Source organism: Camelus ferus, chromosome 1 (genome assembly GCF_009834535.1).
Source record: "Camelus ferus isolate YT-003-E chromosome 1, BCGSAC_Cfer_1.0, whole genome shotgun sequence".
In the NCBI taxonomy this organism is placed as follows: Eukaryota; Metazoa; Chordata; class Mammalia; order Artiodactyla; family Camelidae; genus Camelus; species Camelus ferus.
The window spans coordinates 71,024,306-71,044,083 of record NC_045696.1 but is presented as its reverse complement, the minus strand read 5'-3'; the positions used below and the strand labels follow the sequence as shown (position 1 = coordinate 71,044,083).

The 19,778-nt window shown below is 52.0% G+C and overlaps 1 protein-coding gene and 1 non-coding gene across 11 annotated transcripts; both read left to right on the top strand.

Moving 5' to 3' along the window:
* Positions 1 to 525: 525 nt before the first annotated feature.
* EIF4G1 (eukaryotic translation initiation factor 4 gamma 1) lies at positions 526 to 19,464 on the top strand. Of its 10 annotated transcripts, none has more exons than XM_032482962.1 (33): positions 526 to 674; positions 1,495 to 1,551; positions 1,774 to 1,867; positions 2,165 to 2,251; positions 3,349 to 3,525; positions 3,737 to 3,836; positions 4,935 to 5,047; positions 5,862 to 5,954; positions 6,159 to 6,225; positions 6,515 to 7,351; positions 7,624 to 7,712; positions 7,806 to 7,992; positions 8,085 to 8,218; positions 8,345 to 8,503; positions 8,651 to 8,836; positions 9,036 to 9,233; positions 9,452 to 9,598; positions 9,808 to 10,044; positions 10,242 to 10,346; positions 10,464 to 10,623; positions 10,827 to 10,927; positions 11,528 to 11,630; positions 11,866 to 11,968; positions 12,193 to 12,425; positions 12,569 to 12,687; positions 12,812 to 12,984; positions 13,305 to 13,430; positions 13,596 to 13,677; positions 15,222 to 15,320; positions 15,430 to 15,564; positions 15,693 to 15,774; positions 15,915 to 16,055; positions 18,845 to 19,464. In XM_032482962.1, the coding sequence occupies exons 3-33, from the start codon at positions 1,808 to 1,810 to the stop codon at positions 19,027 to 19,029; spliced, it is 4,818 nt and encodes a 1,605-aa protein (XP_032338853.1). In that variant the 5' UTR covers positions 526 to 674; positions 1,495 to 1,551; positions 1,774 to 1,807; the 3' UTR covers positions 19,030 to 19,464. The 10 variants fall into 10 exon arrangements, with proteins under 10 accessions (XP_032338853.1, XP_032338851.1, XP_032338847.1 ...); XM_032482960.1 differs by having other exon boundaries at positions 8,648 to 8,836; XM_032482956.1 differs by having other exon boundaries at positions 7,788 to 7,992.
* LOC116666661 lies at positions 10,672 to 10,747 on the top strand. Its single transcript, XR_004323581.1, has one exon. It is a non-coding gene; the product is annotated as a small nucleolar RNA SNORD66 (small nucleolar RNA).
* Positions 19,465 to 19,778: the final 314 nt, after the last annotated feature.

Sequence of the window (19,778 nt, the reverse complement as noted above, 5' to 3'; positions counted from 1 at the left end):
ATGTCCCTTCAGGCGTACAAAATCTTCTGGCTACCGGGCAGGGAGGGGTTTTGGAATTACTTCTTCCCTCACTAGTGAACTTTCCATGATTGACTTCAGTTCCTCCCTGGGAGTGGCTGATCTTTATAAAAAGACAAATCTACTAATTCCCTAGTTAGAATGTTTCCATCCTTTTAGCATAGCATTCAGTTTAATAGGTCTCTCAATGTTCTAATCTACATTATTTTCAAAGGCTGCCTAATTTGTATTTCTTTCCGTATTCGTACCATTATTTACTTAAGCAGCACTGAGTCTTTAATTTCAGTATTTTCAGCCCCGAGCCAGGACTTCGCCTGGCACGCAGTATGCACTCAATAAATGCTTGCTCAAAGTATGAATGAAATAAAGAACCGCGGAACAGAGACGCTGAGGAGTGTCGGTCTGAGAGTTCCAAAGTTCGGGAGGGGACACGGGGGCGGGCACTGGCTGTCACATGACGAGGCGGGGCAAATCCCATGTGCTCCGCAGCGCCCGGCGCGGCTCCGCCCTCTGCGCCGGTCACGTGGGGGCGCCGGCTGCGCCTGCGGAGAAGCGGTGGCCGCCGAGCGGGATCCGTGCGGGGAGCCGGAAATGGTTGTGGACTACGTCTGTGCGGCTGCGTGGGGCTCGGCCGCGCGGACTGAAGGAGACTGAAGGTAAAGCCGCCATGTCCGGGCCCGACCCGGCCCCCCCACCCCCTCCCCCCGCATCCGCCGCCATCCGGGCCGGGACCGGGTACCCTGCGCCGCCGCCCCGGCGCCCTGGCCCCGCGGCCCTAGCCCGGGCCCCGGCCCGCCAGGGCCCGATCCCCGGCCCACGTGTGCCCGGCCTGGCCCAGCCTGGCTGCTGGGTGGGGGTGGAGGAGCGCGGGGCCGGAATATGCGGTGCCCGCGGGCTGGGAGGGCGCCGGGTTCCCCGGCCGCTAAGTGCCACCTCGGCCCGACCCGAGGAGGCTCCGCGGGCGCAGGCACCGCGGCTCCTGGCCTGTCGCCCCCTCCCCCCTTTGCGGCCCGGCCGCCGGGAAGTGACACGTTGTTCTTTGGCACTGGCCGGCGCTGCGCAGGGAGGGCGCAGGGGAGGGAGACGGCGGCGGCGGGCAGGGAGGAGCCCCCGGCCCCGCCCGCCCTCCGGGCCGACCCTCACTTGTTTCAAAGCGGGTCCTCTTCGGCTGCCGCCCGCCTGGCCTCTTACGGCCCAACTGCTGCCTTTCCTGGCCTCCACTGCTGGGCGGCGGCAGGCCTGGCCTCTGGCCTCGCGCGGGTGCCCCCGCAGCCATCCGCGGCAGGCGTGCCTTGTGTGCCCCTGGGCCAGGCCCCGAACCCGGTGTCCCCGGGTGGGGGGTGGGGACACCACGGCCGAAGCTACTAGCTCCGTTTGTGATCCGGGAGCCTGGTGCCAGCGAGACCTGGAATTTCCGGTCTGGTTGGTCTTGGGCCCCGCGGAGCCAGGTTGATACCCCTCACCTCCCAACCCCAGGCCCTCGGATGCCCAGAACCTGTAGGCCGCACCGTGGATTTATTCTTAACCGAGGGGGTGAGTGAGGGTCTGTTTCAGCAGATCAGGGGGGTGGTTGGAGGTGATGCGGGTTTGACAAGGTGTTGGTGGGGACATAAGTTGGATCTCTTCTGCTCCTTCACCTCCTTGGCACCTCCGGGGCTCGGTGTGGGACCTAGCCTTTGCTTCAACCCCTCCCCCATTCCATTTGCCTTAAGCTTGGGTCCCTTCCCCTTTCCGAGCTCCACTCTTTCCCAACAGGTGCTGGGGGGACCCTGATGTGGCACCAAATGAAATGAACAAAGCTCCACAGCCCACAGGCCCCCCACCTGCCCCATCCCCTGGACTCCCACAGGTAATTAGGGAGGAATTAGGAGAGACTGGGGTGGGAGTGGGGGAGACCAGGCAGCTGGGTCAGGAACAGGTTTCAGCCTCTGGATTTTCCCACCCCTTTCTGTGTCAGGGCAAAGTGCAGCTTCCTGCTGCCAAATTGAGACAAGGCCCCTGGGCTGTTCCCAGGGGCTGTCATGGGGAGGGTACATGTGGACTGTAGAGGCTCTTGCCACGGATCTGCTCCCCTTAGTTCACCAGCTTGAGTTTCTGCCCCACCCGGGTTTCCCCTCTTGCTGAATTCTGGTCTCCCCCCCTTCAGCCAGCGTTTCCCCCGGGGCAGACAGCACCGGTGGTGTTCAGTACGCCTCAAGCGACACAAATGAACACGCCTTCTCAGCCCCGCCAGGTGAGGGGCTGTGGGGAGGGGAGTAAGGGGCCTGGGTGGGAGCCATGTAAAGCTTAGGCCAGTTTGGGCCTAGGATGGAAACTATGAAGGCCCTGTACCTACCCAGTGTCCTGACAGTTGCTATGTGTTCTTTCATGCAGCTCTGCACTTTGCACTATTGATTATTTACAGTGGATGGTCCCTTGGGGAGTACGTAGTTTGTGGGGATGGCATTACTAGGGGTCCTGGTGCCTTGAGAATTGGGAGCAGTGCTTTGGGCCCCACTGCCAACTCCTGCTTCCTAGTTCCTCTTACTGGGAGGTTGCCATTGCTCCATTCCCATCCCTTCTTTCTCTTTGGACTATGGCAGGATACCCTCCAGTTGGTTCTTGCCTTTCTCTGTTCTCTAAATTTTTCCTCACTAAGTGGGAGAGGATTCTTGTCCTGCTTCCTTCATTCCCCCCCCCCCCCATCACCTTGGGGATAATTCTCTTCTTTCCTGTCCCCATGTGCTCTCAGGGAGGATTCAGGTCTCTGCAGGTAATACCCCTTTGCTAATCGTGGACTCTCTCCTGGTCTCACCCTATCATCCACCCTAGTCAAGGACTAGACACAGGGACTGGGGGTCCTCAGGGTGGGGATTTGTTTGCGATCCAGGTCCTCAGTCTGAAGCTGATCAATGCATGTTAGGGGTAAATCTTGCAGAATGTGTACCTGGGAACTGGGAGACTGTTGCATGTTAGTGGTTAGCTTCTCAGTACCTTAGGATGGAGTAATGCATGCTGGGGAGTATGTTGCTGAAAGAGGCTTTACTTAGGCATGATGCGTCTGGATGTTAGGAAATCTCTGCAGACGGATAGCCTGGTGGAGGTGATGTGAGTATGCATGGTAGGGAGGGAGTAAATATAGAGTGCGAAGTGTGTACCTGAATTTGGAGGGCACATGTGAGTACAAGAGGCCACTTAACCATCAGTTGGTCAAGTGGGTCTTGGAAGTGTTGGTCCCCATGCTCCGAAGCCCCTGGTACTTCTCTCCAGACTACAGACGTACTGCAATGGCCAGTTTGCTGTCCACTTTCTCCCCTTCCCAATGCCAACTGCCTTCCTCCCTCCTGACAGCACTTCTACCCTAGCCGGGCCCAGCCCCCGAGCAGTGCAGCCTCCCGAGTGCAGAGTGCAGCCCCTGCCCGCCCTGGTCCTGCTGCCCATGTCTACCCTGCTGGATCCCAAGTAATGATGATCCCTTCCCAGATCTCCTACCCAGCCTCCCAGGGGGCCTACTACATCCCTGGACAGGTGAGGCTGGAAGCTACAGAACCTTGTATCCCTATCCTTACCTCCCCAACCCTGACCCTCTAGTCCCATCTCTTCTTGAGAGGTGGGACTTCCTTCTGGTCATTACCCAGAGTTGGCTTGTCTTGTCTTGCCTTACGTTCTCTTTGTAGTCTGTGGTATTCATAGCTCCCTCAACTCCTTTCCCCTCCTTCTCCCCCTTCCCCTCCACCAGGGACGTTCTACATATGTTGTCCCGACACAGCAGTATCCTGTGCAGCCGGGAGCCCCAAGCTTCTATCCAGGTGCAAGCCCTACAGAGTTTGGGACCTACGGTAAGCAGGGGAGGGAGTCAGGTGAGACTGTGTCCCAGGGAGCATTTAAACTTGCTTACTAATTCCTAAGACCTTTCCCAGGCTTGTCTCTTGGTCTAAAAATGATAAAGTTAAGAGATAGTAGGGATTGGTGCTTAATATGTAACTGGTACTGGGGGGTTGGTGGGAAGGGGATTTTATACCATTGCTGAGAGTTGGAGTCCTCCCCGTGTCAAGGGATATAGATTAGGCACCAGTTTGAGGGCCTGTTAATAAATATTTCCTGTGACTCTCATTCCATGGTTGGGGGGAACCGATGTAACATGGATTTGGGAGGTTTTTGTAGCTGTTTTTCATTTATGTTCTAGGAAAGGATTAGTCTGTTCTTTATGGCAGTGGTTTCCAAAATTTTTTGATCATCAGGAAAAATTTTGAGTATGTACCTGTAATACATGTATGCTTTTGTTTGTTTATATGTATGCACAATTTAAACAAATAACACTCATGTTGCTTGTCAAAAACAAACAAGTAGAGATTATGGATGAGATTAAAGAATGTATCCCATTTTGGAGACCATTGCTTTAAGGAAGTTTTCCTCATCCTGGGCCCGGTTCATAATGTTACTTTTTGTTTCCTTGCCCCTTTAGCAAAGGGCTGGAGACTGGAACCGGACTCAGGTTGAATGGAACAGGGTTGGCAAATCTGTTTTTATCATTCCCAGCCAAAGACCTGATTCTGTTTCAGGTTAAGTAGTTGCTCTCTCAGAGTATTTGTGTATGTGTTGCTGGGGGTGGGGTGCAAACACCATACCTTATGGGGTAGAAGAAGAACAGACGTAGTCCTGGTAGCTAGTGTGTGGTGGGGAAGGAGTGCCTGCCTACAAGGGGTGTGTGTGTGTCAGTGTCAGGAATTCTTGTAAACGCAGTTCAGACTGGTTCCCCAGCTTTGATAGACACCTAGTTCCCTTGGGGAGGGAGGTGGGGCAGGGCACAGGGCCACCTGTGGGTGATGAGAGGTTCTTGGGTGGTGGGTGGGGTTCAAACAGGCATTTGTATGTGGTTGGGCCCTGACACTGCCACTGTCCTTCCTTTCTGTGTCCCACCCTCTTCTCCCCTCAAGCTGGCGCCTACTACCCAGCCCAGGGTGTGCAGCAATTTCCCACTGGTGTGGCCCCCGCCCCGGTTTTGATGAACCAGCCACCCCAGATTGCTCCCAAGAGGGAGCGGAAGACGGTGAGTAGCAGAAAGGGGCTCTAGGATATCTTGGAAAGGGAGAATCAAGGTCAAGCACATTGTGGGTCAGGGAGCAGGAAGTTGAGGGAGATCTTCAGGTGAGAGTAGGCAGAGAATGGGGATCTGTGAAGTGCTCAGGTTCTTTAAGGTAACTAAGATTTCAGTGTAGGAGCAGCTCACGGGAAGATTGAGGTAGCTGGTGGGGAAATTCCTGAGAGACCTTGGTTCTGGGGTCTGAAAGATCTAAGTTTGGTTTTGGGTTTCTGGTGGCTAGCCTTGGAAATGGTTTGTTTTCTGCGGCCCCACCCCCCCATCCCCCCCCAGTCCTGGAAGCTCTTGAGGCCTCCGCCTCTGCTCAATCCTCAAGCCCTGGGCGTGGTGCCCAGAATAGGGTGCCAGGGCTGGGGAAGCCGCTGAGTCACCCTGGCTCCACCCTCTGGATCTGGGCCCTGCCCCCAGAGATCAGGCAGACAAGCCACAAGTAAGCTGGATGGGTGCTAGAGGGGGGTCCTTGTCCCCAGGGTGTGCAGCCACTGCCTCGGGGACTGCTGGTGGGGCAGGGTTAAGGGAGGGAGGGGCATTGTGATGCCCGGGGCTGCTCTGTGAGGTCAGGGGTGTCTTAGGGATGGGGGCCAGGGCAGGGACTACAAGAGCAGCTGGATGGGTTGACAGTAGAACTCATGGGGTTTCTGGCACTCACCCACCTGCTTCCTGGTGGCGGGTGGGGGGGTTGGCCTGGAGTCTTAGGAGTGGGGCAGGGTGGAGAGGTGGGCTCCTCCTGCTTCCCACTCATCCCATAGCTTTCTTTTCCCAGATCCGAATTCGAGATCCAAATCAAGGAGGGAAGGATATCACAGAGGAGATCATGTCTGGGGCCCGCACCACCTCCACACCCACTCCTCCCCAGGTACTGTCTGTTGTTTGAGTGATGCCCTGGCTGAGATGGCTTTTCTGTCCTGGACTCCCCAGGTTCCTTGATCTTTTCTTCAACTGAGGGATTTATTTCCCTGCTTTCCTGGATTTCTAGGCAGAGCTAAAGTAGAAATGACTCTAGTAAAGAAGGGTTGTGGGACTCTTCAGGGCAAACTTGGTAACCCTTTGTGTCCTGCAGACGGGAGGCGGTCTGGAGCCTCAGGCTAATGGGGAGACACCCCAGGTTGCTGTCATTGTCCGGCCAGGTAAGTAAGCAGATGGGGCAGAGCTTTTAATGGGGAAAGGGGTGAAACAATTTAGAATGCCAAGGAAGTGGAGCAACTTGAACCGGGTGCCAGAGAAGGCTGACTTAGGTTTTGGGTAATGGGATTTTTGAGTGAGGGTGGATTGGATTTTAGATGAGAATGGAAAAGACCTAGGTGGGAGAAGATTGTGGCAGAGCAGGAGGTGTTAGGCTGGGAATGCTTTGACTGGGAGGAGGAACAACAGCAGTGAAAGACTTGCCTTTAATTACTCGTTCTTCCTGTGGTGCAGATGACCGGTCGCAGGGAGCAATCATTGGGGACCGGCCAGGGCTGCCTGGCCCAGAGCACAGCCCTTCAGAATCCCAGCCTTCATCACCTTCTCCGACCCCATCACCACCCCCAATCTTGGAACCGGGGTCTGAGCCTAATGTTGCAGTCCTGGGGTCTATTCCTGGGGACACTATGACAACGGGGATGATACAGATGTCTGTAGAAGAATCAACAACCCCCATGCCCTGTGAACCTGGGGAGCCATACTGCCTCTCTCCAGAACCTGCTCCCCTTGCTGAACCCATACTGGAAGTAGAAGTGACGCTTAGCAAACAAGTTTCAGAATCTGAGTTCCCTTCCAGTCCTCTCCAGGTTGCCACCCCCCTGGCATCTCACAAGGTGGAAATTCTTCCTGAGCCTAATGGCACGGTCCCATCTGAAGATTTGGAACCAGAGGTGGAGTCAAGCCCGGAGCTTGCCCCTCTCCCTCCCTCAGTTTGTCCTTCTGAATCCCCCATGCCTGTTGCTCCAACTGCCCAACCCGAGGAACTGCTCAATGGAGCCCCCTCGCCACCAGCTGTGGACTTAAGCCCGGTCAGTGAGCCAGAGGATCAGACCAAGGAGGTTACAGCATCAGTGGCTCCCCCTACTGTCCTAGCTGCCACTCCAGCTGTGGCTCCCCCAGCTGCTTCCCCTGCTCAGGAGGAGGATGTGGAGGAAGAGGAAGAAGAGGAAGAAGAAGGAGAAGCAGGAGAACCTGAGAGTGAGAAGGGTGGAGAGGAACCACTCCCCCCAGAGAGCACCCCTCTTCCAGCTCACCAGTCCCAGAATTTGGAGGCGGCGGCAGCCACCCAAGGTAAGGTGTGGCTGGATGGTTGAGGTGGGGCAGGTTGGAGGGTGGGGTTCTTGTTCTTCATTGGTGATGTCCCATTTGTGCCTTTGTGCCTGGGTCAGAGAAGCCCTGTAATGGAACCTAAGGGCTTTTAAGGAATTTAAATTAAAGGATTTTAAATCTAGAGACTTAAAAAGGAATTACTGTACAGTGGCTACTTTTTATTTTTCCCAGGGGTTAGGGGTATTCCTTAAATTCTTCCCACTCCTTTTTTTTTTTTTTAATCCCCTAAATAGTGGCAGTATCTGTGCCAAAGAGGAGACGGAAGATTAAGGAGCTCAATAAGAAGGAGACTGTAGGAGACCTTCTGGATGCTTTCAAGGAGGTAAGGGAGCAGAAAGTAGCAGAGGGAGAAGGGCAAGGTTTGAGTATGGAAGTGGTCACACTGCAACCAAAACAGAATGTCCAATGGTTACAGGTGAACCCAGGAGTACCAGAAGTGGAAAATCAGCCTCCTGTAGGCAGTAATTCCAGCCCCGAGCCTGAGGGCACCAGTGTGCCCCCACGGCCTGAGGAGGCAGATGAGACCTGGGACTCAAAGGAAGACAAGATTCAAAATGCTGAGAACATTCAGCCCGGGGAACAGAAGTATGAATATAAGTCAGGTATGCTGTAGGAGGGGTTGAAAAGGGCTAGGTGTTCTTGTCAGGGCCTCAGGAGAGAACAGTGTGATTGCTTCATCCTGTTTTCCTTGCAGATCAGTGGAAGCCTCTAAACCTTGAGGAGAAAAAGCGTTATGACCGTGAGTTCCTGCTTGGCTTTCAGTTCATATTTGCCAGTATGCAGAAGCCAGAGGGATTGCCCCATATCAGTGACGTGGTGTTGGATAAGGTTGGTAGGCTTGAGGGAAAGGGGGAGTTTGGGCTGGTTGGCTGGCTTGAGGAGGAGACTGAGGTCCTGAAAGAGTGGTCAGTAGCCCTAGCCTGTTTCTGATAACCTTCCCTATCCTTTTCACAGGCCAATAAGACACCATTGCGGTCACTGGATCCTACTAGACTTCAAGGCATAAATTGTGGCCCAGACTTCACTCCGTCCTTTGCCAACCTTGGCCGACCAGCCCTTAGCAACCGTGGGCCCCCAAGGGGTGGGCCAGGTGGGGAGCTGCCCCGAGGGCCGGTGAGTGGGACTGGCAAAGGGAGTGGGGGTGGTGACTCCCTGTATGTCATTATGGGGTGGGGAGAAGCCTGCCCTGGAGTGTGTGGTAGTGGTGTCACAGGTTGTGCTAACTAGTTCTGTGTCTTCTCCCCATTTCTTGCTTAGCAGGCTGGTCTGGGACCCCGGCGCTCTCAGCAGGGGCCCCGAAAGGAACCACGCAAGATTATTGCCACAGTGTCAATGACTGAAGATATAAAGCTGAACAAAGCTGAGAAGGCCTGGAAACCCAGCAGCAAGCGGACGGCAGCTGATAAGGACCGAGGGGAAGAGGATGCTGATGGTAGCAAAACCCAGGTACCTGCAAGTTGTGCTTTGGTCTCCATGTCTTTCCCGAGGTCTGCCCTCCGAGCCAGCCTTACCTTCTTTGCCTCTGTCCATTCTCATCACTAGTTTCTATCTAAGTCCCCACTAACCTCTCCATCCCTCCCAGTGGCCCCTGTTCTTCTGAGAACTTCACTGGATCCTGTGTCTTCTCTGTCCCCTCTCCTCCCAGGACCTGTTCCGCAGGGTGCGCTCCATCTTGAATAAGCTGACACCCCAGATGTTCCAGCAGCTGATGAAGCAAGTGACACAGCTGGCCATCGACACTGAGGAACGCCTCAAAGGGGTCATTGACCTTATCTTCGAGAAGGCCATTTCAGAGCCCAACTTCTCTGTGGCCTATGCCAACATGTGCCGCTGCCTCATGGCGGTTAGTTTCCACTGTTTTCTAAGTGGTCTAGCTTCTCACTTCTTTTCTTAAGACTCTGAGTCCAGCTTCTTGGTTCTCCTCCAGCCTGTGCTGTTGGTGGCAGCCAGAAGGAGGCAGAGCCAGGGCCAGAGGTCTTCCTGGGTCAGGTAGTTGGAGACTCTTGGAGGGTTCTCTCTGCCCTGGACTGGTCTGAATGTGACATTCTCTTTGACATACAGCTGAAAGTGCCCACTACAGAAAAGCCAACAGTGACTGTGAACTTCCGGAAACTGTTGTTGAATCGATGTCAGAAGGAGTTTGAAAAGGACAAAGATGATGATGAGGTTTTTGAGAAGAAGCAAAAAGAGATGGATGAAGCTGCTACGGTGAGAGAAAATCCCCCAATTCCACTGCCCACCCAGATGTTACTCAGCTGCAGAAGTTGGGGTGGGGATAGTGGTGTTTGAGGGGTTTCTCTGCCTTAGGACATGAGTTCTTGCTGCTAGGTTTAGAAATCTAGCTAGTGGAGGAGAGAACGGTTTTAGCCGAGTGGCTGGGTTTCTTTTTGATGTGATCCCTGTCCCATGACCGGCAGGCAGAGGAACGGGGACGCCTGAAGGAAGAGCTAGAAGAGGCTCGAGACATTGCCCGGCGGCGCTCTTTAGGGAACATAAAGTTCATCGGGGAGTTGTTCAAACTGAAGATGTTAACGGAGGCGATAATGCACGACTGTGTGGTTAAACTACTTAAGAACCATGATGAAGAGTCCCTCGAATGCCTTTGCCGTCTGCTCACCACCATTGGCAAAGACCTGGACTTTGAAAAGGCCAAGGTAGGGGTCCTGGGATATGGGAGAGGGATATGGGAGAGCACATGTCGTATGCTGTCCACTGACAAGCACCCTCTGCAGCTGTTGTGTGTAAGTCACTGAGGCACAGTGGTGGAGCTGAGGCCTGTGGAGGGGCAGGGCCTATAGCTGAGAGGTGAGGTCTTAGAAGTTCCTGACCTGATCCCTTTGCTTTTTGCTAGCCCCGAATGGATCAGTATTTCAACCAGATGGAAAAAATCATTAAGGAAAAGAAGACTTCATCCCGGATCCGCTTTATGCTGCAAGATGTACTGGATCTGCGACGGGTATGCGTCCTCTCGTTTGCACTGTTTGTCTGCTGCCTCTGACCCCATAGCCACCAGATCCTGACGCTGTTTGGCCTTCTCTGATGTAATTATCTTGTGACTGGCCTGTCCCCACAGAGCAATTGGGTGCCACGCCGAGGGGACCAGGGTCCCAAGACAATTGACCAGATCCACAAGGAGGCTGAGATGGAGGAGCATCGGGAGCACATAAAAGTGCAGCAGCTAATGGCCAAGGGCAGCGACAAGCGTCGGGGTGGCCCTCCAGGCCCACCCATCAGTGAGTTTGAAGCTGGGACTGAGGATGGACAGTGTGAGGGGTTATGCTTTCCATTGATGACTTCTTGTTAGTGCCACGTGTCTGGGCCACTGAGACCCCATGATGGAACTGAGGATCTGAGGAAAGGAGACTGAGGGCAGCCCAGGGGAACAGGGTTGCTGGGACTTACTCATTATTCCAGTGTGCTTTCCTTTTTGTCCCAGGCCGTGGCCTTCCACTTGTGGATGATGGTGGCTGGAACACAGTCCCCATCAGCAAGGGCAGCCGCCCTATTGACACCTCACGACTTACCAAGATCACAAAGGTAGGGGTGTGTTCTTTGGAGAGGGTAATAGGAGAATAAAGGGGTCATACAGGCCTTAAGCACAGGTTTGGATCTTAGTCTCCTCACTTTCTGAGGTTGGGAAGATGACAGCTGAATTTTCTCCCTTAAGACAAACTGGTTAGATTTCTAGACAGGACTGCCAACGCTAGGGGAATGTATTCGCATTGGTCTGGACCGGTGGTCAGACACTGACATGCAAACCAAATCCAGCCATTCCTTGCTTCTGTACAGCCCACAAGCTAAGGATGAAAGTTTCTGCATTTTTTAATGGTTGAACAAGATCAAAAAGTGAATGATACTGACAAATTATATAAAATTTTAATTTCAGTGTCTATAATTTTATGGAAATATAACCTCACTAATTCCTCTAATCATTGTCTGTGATTGCTTTTGTGCTGCAGCGGCAGAGTTGAGTAGTTGAAACTGTGTGGCCTGCAAAGCTTAAAATATCTAGCCCTTTACAGGAAAAGTGTGCCAGGCCCCCAGTTTAGGCCACTTGCAGCTGTGTGTGGTGGGGGATGGCTGGGGCTTTGGCTAGGTCAGACCCATGACTCTCCTCCGCTCCCTTTCCTTCCTCAGCCTGGCTCCATTGATTCTAACAACCAGCTTTTTGCACCTGGAGGGCGATTGAGCTGGGGCAAGGGCAGCAGTGGAGGCTCAGGAGCCAAGCCCTCTGACGCAGGTATGGAGGCCACTGTAAGGAGCTGAGTGGTTATTAATCAGTGCTCTTGAGGGCAGAGCCTTGTCTGTACAGAAGGCTCTCAGTATAGAATAGTTAGATAATATTGGCAGTGTGTACTTGGTACTAGGGAGTGAGCAACTTTAGTGTCGGGACTGGGATCAAGTGTCCTAAACTGGCCAGTAGGAAATAGAATGTAAGAAAATAAAGACTTTATTTGGGTTTTCTGCCTCCCCAGCATCAGAAGCTGCTCGTCCAGCTACTAGTACCTTGAATCGCTTCTCAGCCCTTCAACAAGCAGTTCCTACAGAAAGCACAGATAACAGACGTGTGGTACAGAGGTGAGGTTTCCTTGGTGTCTTTGTTCCTCACACTGAGAGTACTGAGTGGGTTTTGGCTGTTGCCATAGGAATTCTCACACCTGTAATGCTCAGAGCTGGCTGAGACTGGGGCATATTCCTGATGCCAAGGACAAGGCCTGACAATTGCTCAGCATGTCGGATAGTTGACTGAGAGGGTACCTGGGCAGTTCAGGTGAGAGATAACGTGCCTGTCTTTTTTCCAGGAGTAGCTTAAGCCGAGAACGAGGTGAGAAAGCTGGGGACCGAGGAGACCGCCTAGAGCGGAGTGAACGGGGAGGTGACCGTGGGGACCGGCTTGATCGTGCACGGACACCTGCCACCAAGCGGAGCTTCAGCAAGGAAGTGGAGGAGCGGAGTAGAGAGCGGCCCTCCCAGCCTGAGGGACTGCGCAAGGCAGCAAGCCTTACAGAGGATCGGGACCGTGGGCGGGATGCTGGTAAGGGTCTGGGACGGGGAGGGTAGGGAAGGGTATGGGCTGGTTTGGGATTAGCCAGTCCCCAGACTGTCTTCAGGGCTCCGGATCCTGTGTGCTAGGAGGACTGGAAGTGAAGAATCTCTGATCTATTTTTCTCTGCTCAGTGAAGCGAGAAGCTGCCCTGCCTCCTGTGAGCCCCCCAAAGGCAGCGCTTTCTGAAGAGGAGCTGGAGAAGAAATCCAGGGCCATCATTGAAGAATACCTCCATCTCAATGACATGAAGGTAGGCAGTGGGAGCGGTCTGAGCGCTGGTAGTGGGTGGCAAGGGGCCTGTGCTGACAGGCATGGGTGTAGGGTCTGGGCCAGACAGTAACTGCTCTCCCGTCCTGTGCCCTGCGCCCCTGCAGGAGGCAGTGCAGTGCGTGCAGGAGTTGGCCTCGCCCTCGCTGCTCTTCATCTTTGTGCGGCACGGCATCGAGTCCACACTAGAGCGGAGCGCCATTGCCCGTGAGCATATGGGGCGGCTGCTGCACCAGCTGCTCTGTGCTGGGCACCTCTCCACTGCTCAGTACTACCAAGGGTATGATCAACTTCTGTGGGCCTCCTCCTTTTACATACCCACTAATTCCCCTCCTTTCTAGGACCTGTGGAACCTTGGATAAGGGTGTAGGCTCCTCTGCCATCCTGGTCAGCATTATTTGTGGCAGGGATGGGGTGAGCCACCTAAGGACAAGGAGGCTTAGCTTGAGATAATTGTCCCATATTTAGGAAATGTTCCTGAGGGGCTCCACAGTTGATCCTTTAGCCATGCCGTTGTTGCCCCAGAAGGAGGGTGGGAGTATGTCTTTCCTAGGTGGGGTGTCTTTCGTAGGTTGACCTGACTTTGAATTCTCTTTGCAGGCTGTATGAAATCCTGGAATTGGCTGAAGACATGGAAATTGACATCCCTCACGTGTGGCTCTACCTAGCAGAACTGGTAACGCCCATTCTGCAGGATGGTGGGGTGCCCATGGGGGAGCTGTTCAGGTAAGCCCCCCTTTGGTGGAATTCAGGGGAGATTAAGACAGGAAGAAGAGTAGGGGTGGAGAGGGAAGAGAGCTCTAGCAGTTTAGACCCGTGGGTCTAGGGAGGGGTGTGATAGTGTGTTGAGAAGATGTGGGAGGCTATCAACACTGGACTTTTCTTTTGTAGGGAGATTACAAAACCTCTGAGACCCCTGGGCAAGGCTGCTTCCCTGTTGCTAGAGATCCTGGGGCTCCTGTGCAAAAGCATGGTGAGTGGGAGTCTTTTAAGGGTCATGTGTTGAGGGCTTCTCTTCCCACCATGCAGTTTTGGCTGTTGGTGGTAACCCTGAATAAGTTTCATGGTCCTTTTGGTGGGGTGGGGTTAATGGTGATGGTAGTGCTGTGTTGGTACTTGGGAGAGGAAATGCCGAGGCTGGCACTTTTCCCTTAGGCCAGCTCCTGTCCTGGGTTCTGGCCAAGGCTGGAGAATGGGAACCTAAGGCCCTAAGCCCCTGGTTGATTGATTCATTCATTCAGTTAGCCTCTTTTAAAACATTTACCACATACTATGCAATGGAAACACAGCAGTGAATAAAACAGTTGGGAAACAAGTTGGAAGAGAAAAAAGTAAGAAATGACAGCTTAATAAAAACAACAGTGTGAAGTAAAGTGTGAAATAAGTAGTTGAAATGGAGTGCCTTAAGGACTGTGAGGTTGAGGGTGGGGGTGTCTGTTTGGTAGGTTCATGACAGAAAGCCTTCCTGGAAGGGAACCAAAGCTGCTTTGTGAAGGTTAATTTTGACTAGCGAAGTGGAAAGGTGAAATGGGAAAGGCAAGTTGGGTATGGTACCTAGTGATGCATAGTTTTGAAAGAATTATCTAGAACTTAGAGGAATGAGACTTTGAATTGAAAAGAATTGTTCTTTCAGCATCATGTTAATTCTTTTAGGTAGAAATATGTAGCAGGATAATTTCTGTTTAAAAGAAAAAGCATGTTGAACTACTTATTTATTTAATTGACTCTAAGGTACCATAGATCATAGTACACTTTATTTACGCACTGCTAAGAAAGAAAAGACTTACGATCATATTTTTTAAATGTGATGATGTGTGAACTGTGTGACAACTTAAGGTTTTAGTGGTGTTAAAATGAGCGTTTTTGAAATCCGTGAACTATGGTGATTTTGTTATGGGTTGATGTCATCACTGTGAATATCTGTTACTGTGAAACAGTGATGCATTTGTCATCTCTTGCCCCTTACGGAAAATGGACTCAGGCTGCTGCTTACGTGAAGATTTCTGATTTGCATTGGGGGTGGTTAGGGGTTATGTATGCTTCTAAAATTTTCTGGGACTTGGGACTCAAATAAGCATACTTGTTAGAAATTGTTTCCCCCATAAGCATTTATTGAAATAATGAAAACTAAGCTATTTATAAAAAAAAGAAATGTAGATGAGTGTGGAAGGCTTGGATGAGATATATGGATTTGGTTGTTTACCTTTTGTGGTCCAGTAATTCTTTGAGAATCTCATGACAGCTAATTGACACTTTCCTAGAGGCTCTCAGGCCATCCCCCCTAGATCTGAGCACTGTGGCGGATGAGTTCTTGTGACTGCGGGTGGTTGTTTGACTGATGTCTGTGGTACTAGACCATAGGCATGGACGGACTGTTCCTATTCAGTACCTCTATAGCATCCTGAGCTGCTAGCAGGCATTTAGTGGGTTTTTAGTATGTATTTATTAGATGACATTTGTGGAGCTGCTAAGAGTCTTGGAGATAAAGAGTTGCTAAGTTGGTCTTATGTTTTTCAGGGTCCCAAAAAGGTGGGGATGCTGTGGCGAGAGGCTGGACTCAGCTGGAAGGAATTTCTTCCTGAAGGCCAGGATGTCGGTGCATTCATCACTGCACAGGTTTGTGGCTGGAATTAGGTTAACTCTAGCATTTGGGGCTGGCCTCTTCCCTCTTCCCTCATCTCACATGAGGTACTTACCTCTTAACTGTGGGCCTTTTTGCTTGCAGAAGTTGGAGTACACTTTGGGAGAGGAGTCAGAATCCCCTGGCCAGAGGCTGCTCTCCTCCGAGGAGCTGAGCAGGCAGCTGGAGAAGCTGCTGAAGGAGAACAGCAGTAACCAGCGGGTGTTTGACTGGATAGAGGTATATTTCTCATGGATATTGGGGGAGACGGTAAAGGAGATGTGGCTCTTGACGTGTGGGTGGGGGCAGCAAGAATTCAGGCACAATTCAGAACTTACGGGCCATTTGTTTCTCTTTCTCCTGCACAGTCCAACCTGAGTGAGCAGCAGGTAGCATCCAACACATTAGTTCGAGCCCTCATGACAACTGTCTGCTATTCTGCAATTATCTGTAAGAGGCACCGGGGAGTTAGTGGGGCAAGGGTGGGCCCAACAGACACGTGGAGGGAGGGAGGTTTTGGTTTTTGCGTCTGGTTCTGAACCAGGTTGATGGTGCATTATTCCACTTAGACCCTGTCTTCCTCCCTGTAGTTGAGACTCCTCTCCGAGTGGACGTTGCGGTGCTGAAAGCGCGAGCGAAACTGCTACAGAAATACCTGTGTGATGAGCAGAAGGAGTTGCAGGCGCTTTATGCCCTCCAGGCCCTTGTAGTGACCTTAGAACAGCCTCCCAGTAAGAGCCAGACCACATGGGTGGGGGTGGGTTGGAGAAGCTACCAGACAGTAGGGGGCAGTCGTGGAAATGGTCTCAAGCCAAGAAAAGTGAGTGGTCATTGGAGAGCAGAATACCCCGATGGTTCAGTTTTTCCCCTGCAACACTTGTTTCCTTACCTACAAGTGGAAGGAGTTAGATCTGGGCTTCAAGATTATCTATTTTGTGCCTAGCCAGCTGTTAGATGCCTGGAATGCAGAGGTGATAAATGGTAATATTTCCCAAGTATCGTGTATTCTCTCTGCCTGGCACAGGGCTGGGATACTTTTCTTTGCCTCAATTCTCACAACTATTGTTTAGGGTAGATGATGTTGCCCCCTTTTCCCTATTGGGAAACTGAGGCTTAGGTTAACATGCCCGAGGTTATGTATTCAGCAAATAGGTATGTGCCAGGACATTGGGATATTGGCAGTGATTAGGTCAAACATAATTCCCATGTTGGCATGGGTTCAGATGATGTTGGAAGATGGGTCCTGCAGGATGCTCTCTGGGGGAGTATACCTAGTCAGAGAGAATGAGTGGGAATCGACAAATGGGGGCTGAATGACAAATGGGAGGGGGAGAGTTGACAGGAAAGAACTGTGTATGTAAAAGAAGGCCCTGCGGTAGAAAAGAGGACACAAGGTAAAAGAACTGCTGAAAGGCCAGCGTGGGAGAGCACAGCAGCCAGTCATGTGCAGCAAGATGGGTGGAGAGATGGACGTGGGCAGGATATGCAGGGCTGTGTAAGCCATGGGATGAGTTTTAGGCTTTAGCCGAAGGACAGGGAAAGGCCTTTGTGGGATTTTAAGTAAGGATTTTACACATTCTCTTAGTTTTTAGATCATACTTGGCCATTAGTGGAAATAGTGGTTTGGAGTAGGGTGAGTGTGAATGTGGCAGGATCAGCAGATCATGAGCATATTGGTAGTGGCTGAACCTCACTGGTGGCAATGGAGATGGGAGACAAGTGGGTAGATTCAAGACATAAGTAGCTGGGTGTGGGGGGGTGATGAGAAATTGGAAGTCATATATGACTCCCAGGATGGTTTTAGCAGGTGAGATGTTAGGGTGCCATTCACCTGGCAGTAGGGAACACCAGATCAAGTTGAGTTTGCTCATGCTGAGTTTTTGGTCCCCTGCGTGCGGGTAATCACAGATCTCAGGCAGACGGCTGGGTATCTGAATTCATTTGGAGAGAGGAAGAGGTCAGGGCTGGAGGCCAGTCTCTTGAGTTGCTGGCACAGGGCAACTAACATACGTGTAAGTCACAGGAGGGTATAGGATTGCCCACTGGATGGAACCTTAGGGAGGTAGAGGTCCTACAGGGAGGGACCAAAGGACAGAACCCTTTGAACAACAGGCAGAGTAATTTTAGGAAAGGGAAGTGGTCAGTAATACTTGATGCTGTTTGAGAGTTCCACAGGAGCAGGCCTGAAAATTAGGGCTTCTGGGGTGTGAAAACATGGAAGCCACCCTGGCAGAAACAGTATTTGGGGGAACAAGGGGAAGAATCTGGATTGGAAAGGACAGAATAATATTTGACGGAACCAGGAATAAAAGAAACGAAAACAAGTGTAGACAAAATCTTTGAATTCAATCAATCTCTTGTCAAAAGGCAAAAAAACAAAACAAAACCCAAAAACCACTTTTGTTCGGCTGTAAAGAGATAGTGGTTGTAAAGGAAGATGTTTTTGTGTTTAAACGAGAGAAAGTTGGGCTTGAAAATACAGGGCAGAAAGGATATTTGATTGTATAGGGTCCCCAGGGTGGGTGTGCATGGGATTTGGAGAACAACCTTTGCTGCTATTGCTGTGCGATGGGGGTGGGAAGCTGTCCACAGGCAGTGGTTGTGGATTTGAGAGTGTGTGTGCCCTGAGGAACATTCTGGCTTACAGCTTGTTTTAGGCAGCTCAGTCTGCGTTTCACCCAGGCCTGGACCTAGATCTATTCTTTTACTGAGAAGAAATGTATTCACTACACAGCCTTCCTTTGCTTTAAGGAATGTAATGTTTGCTTTGGAAAGACTGCCAGTGCAGTGTGAGGAATGGGATGGATTATGTTCAGGGACTATAGGACAAGTGCTTCGGAAGGCTTACGAGTAGCTAGGGGTGCGGGAGAAAGGGGGTCAAAGCAGAGGGTGCTTGAATTGAGCCAAATGAATTGCACTAGGAAGGTGATTAAAATGTGACAAGAGAAAGGATGTTCCTGGCAAAGGCTATATAGCTTGTGTGGAAGTATCAGGGCCAGAGAAGGGTGTGTGTATTCAGAAGATGTGTGAAAAGTAAGAGGAGGTTGAGATCAAGAATTTGTCAGGTATACCACAGCAGCACATTTTGGGTGGCATGTCTTGAAAAGAAAAAAGGTTTGTCAGGATCTGTAATGGGGGCCAGTGAATGAAGTTCCAGTTTATACCCTTGAATTTTGTGAGAGATACATCTCAGACTTCTGTGATTCCCCAAATTCAGGAGTACAAATTCTGCATAATTTTCTCCATTTATATATAACTTGAGTGGAGAAGTTTGAAGCTGCTGGGGTGAGGCTGGGTAGGTGTTTTAAGTGTTGGCCAAGTGACTCATTCTTCCACACCAGTCTCTTAGATTATGAGATTAGCATCCTGTCAGAGACCTAGTCGCTCTGGAATGATCAGACACATTTGAACACGGTGGGTCAGGACTGTTTCAACGGTGGAGCTTAGGGGAGGGATCCCTGGGGAGGTGGGATGGGGGTGGGAGGAGTATGTCTCTAACTGTTATCCTGCCTGCTTGCAGACCTGCTTCGGATGTTCTTTGATGCGCTGTATGACGAGGATGTGGTGAAGGAGGATGCCTTCTATAGCTGGGAGAGTAGCAAGGACCCCGCTGAGCAGCAGGGCAAGGGCGTGGCCCTTAAATCTGTCACAGCTTTCTTCAAATGGCTTCGTGAGGCAGAGGAGGAGGAGTCTGACCACAACTGAGGGTGGGTGGGGCCGGGGACTTGGAGCCCCATGGACACTCGATGGCCAAGCCAGCCGCCCGGACTGCAGGGGGGCGGCAGCAGCGGCGGTGGCAGTGGGTGCCTGTAGTGCGATGTGTCTGAGCTAATAAAGTGGCTGAAGAGGCAGGATGGCTTGGGGCTGCCTGGGGCCCCCCTCCAGGATGCTGCCAGGTGTCCTTCTCCCCCTGGGGCACAGAGATATATTATATATAAAGTCTTGAAATTTGGTGTGTCTTGGGGGGGGCACCACTGCCTGCCCCTGGGGTCTTTTTTTTATTTTCTGAAAATCACTCTTGGGACTGCCGTCCTCGCTGCTGGGGGCATATGCCCCAGCCCCTGCACCACCCCTGCTGCTGCCTGGGCAGGGGGAAGGGGGGGCACGGTGCCTGTAATTATTAAACATGAATTCAATTAAGCTCACTGCCTCTCTGCTTTATGGCCTGCTCCCTCTGGAGACGGAGTCTGGATAGGTGGGCTGCCTCCTTTCCAGAGCTGGCACTGTAGCACTTCCCGGTGGTAACTTGGCACCCCTCTTGCCTCTTCCCCTGTCCATGATTGCGGGGCTGGGGAGTCGCTTTCCTAGGGGGTTGGGCCTTCAAGGTGGACATGGTGGGGTTCCCTGTTGATAATAAGGAGGGGAGATTGGAGACATAACTGGGGGGGGGGGGCTTCATGGAACACACCTGCTGGTCTGTGTCCTACCGGAATGTGACGCAGACGCCTGCGTGT

What these genes read in the sequence shown, in the direction of transcription:
- EIF4G1 (XM_032482948.1), top strand. Translation starts at nt 1,808, where the DNA reads ATGAACAAAGCTCCACAGCCCACAGGCCCCCCACCTGCCCCATCCCCT. An exon ending in CCCTCCAGGCCCACCCATCA is followed by an intron (nt 10,624 to 10,826) that starts GTGAGTTTGAAG and finishes TTTTTGTCCCAG; the next exon opens with GCCGTGGCCTTCCACTTGTG. An exon ending in GGCTCCTGTGCAAAAGCATG is followed by an intron (nt 13,678 to 15,221) that starts GTGAGTGGGAGT and finishes TATGTTTTTCAG; the next exon opens with GGTCCCAAAAAGGTGGGGAT.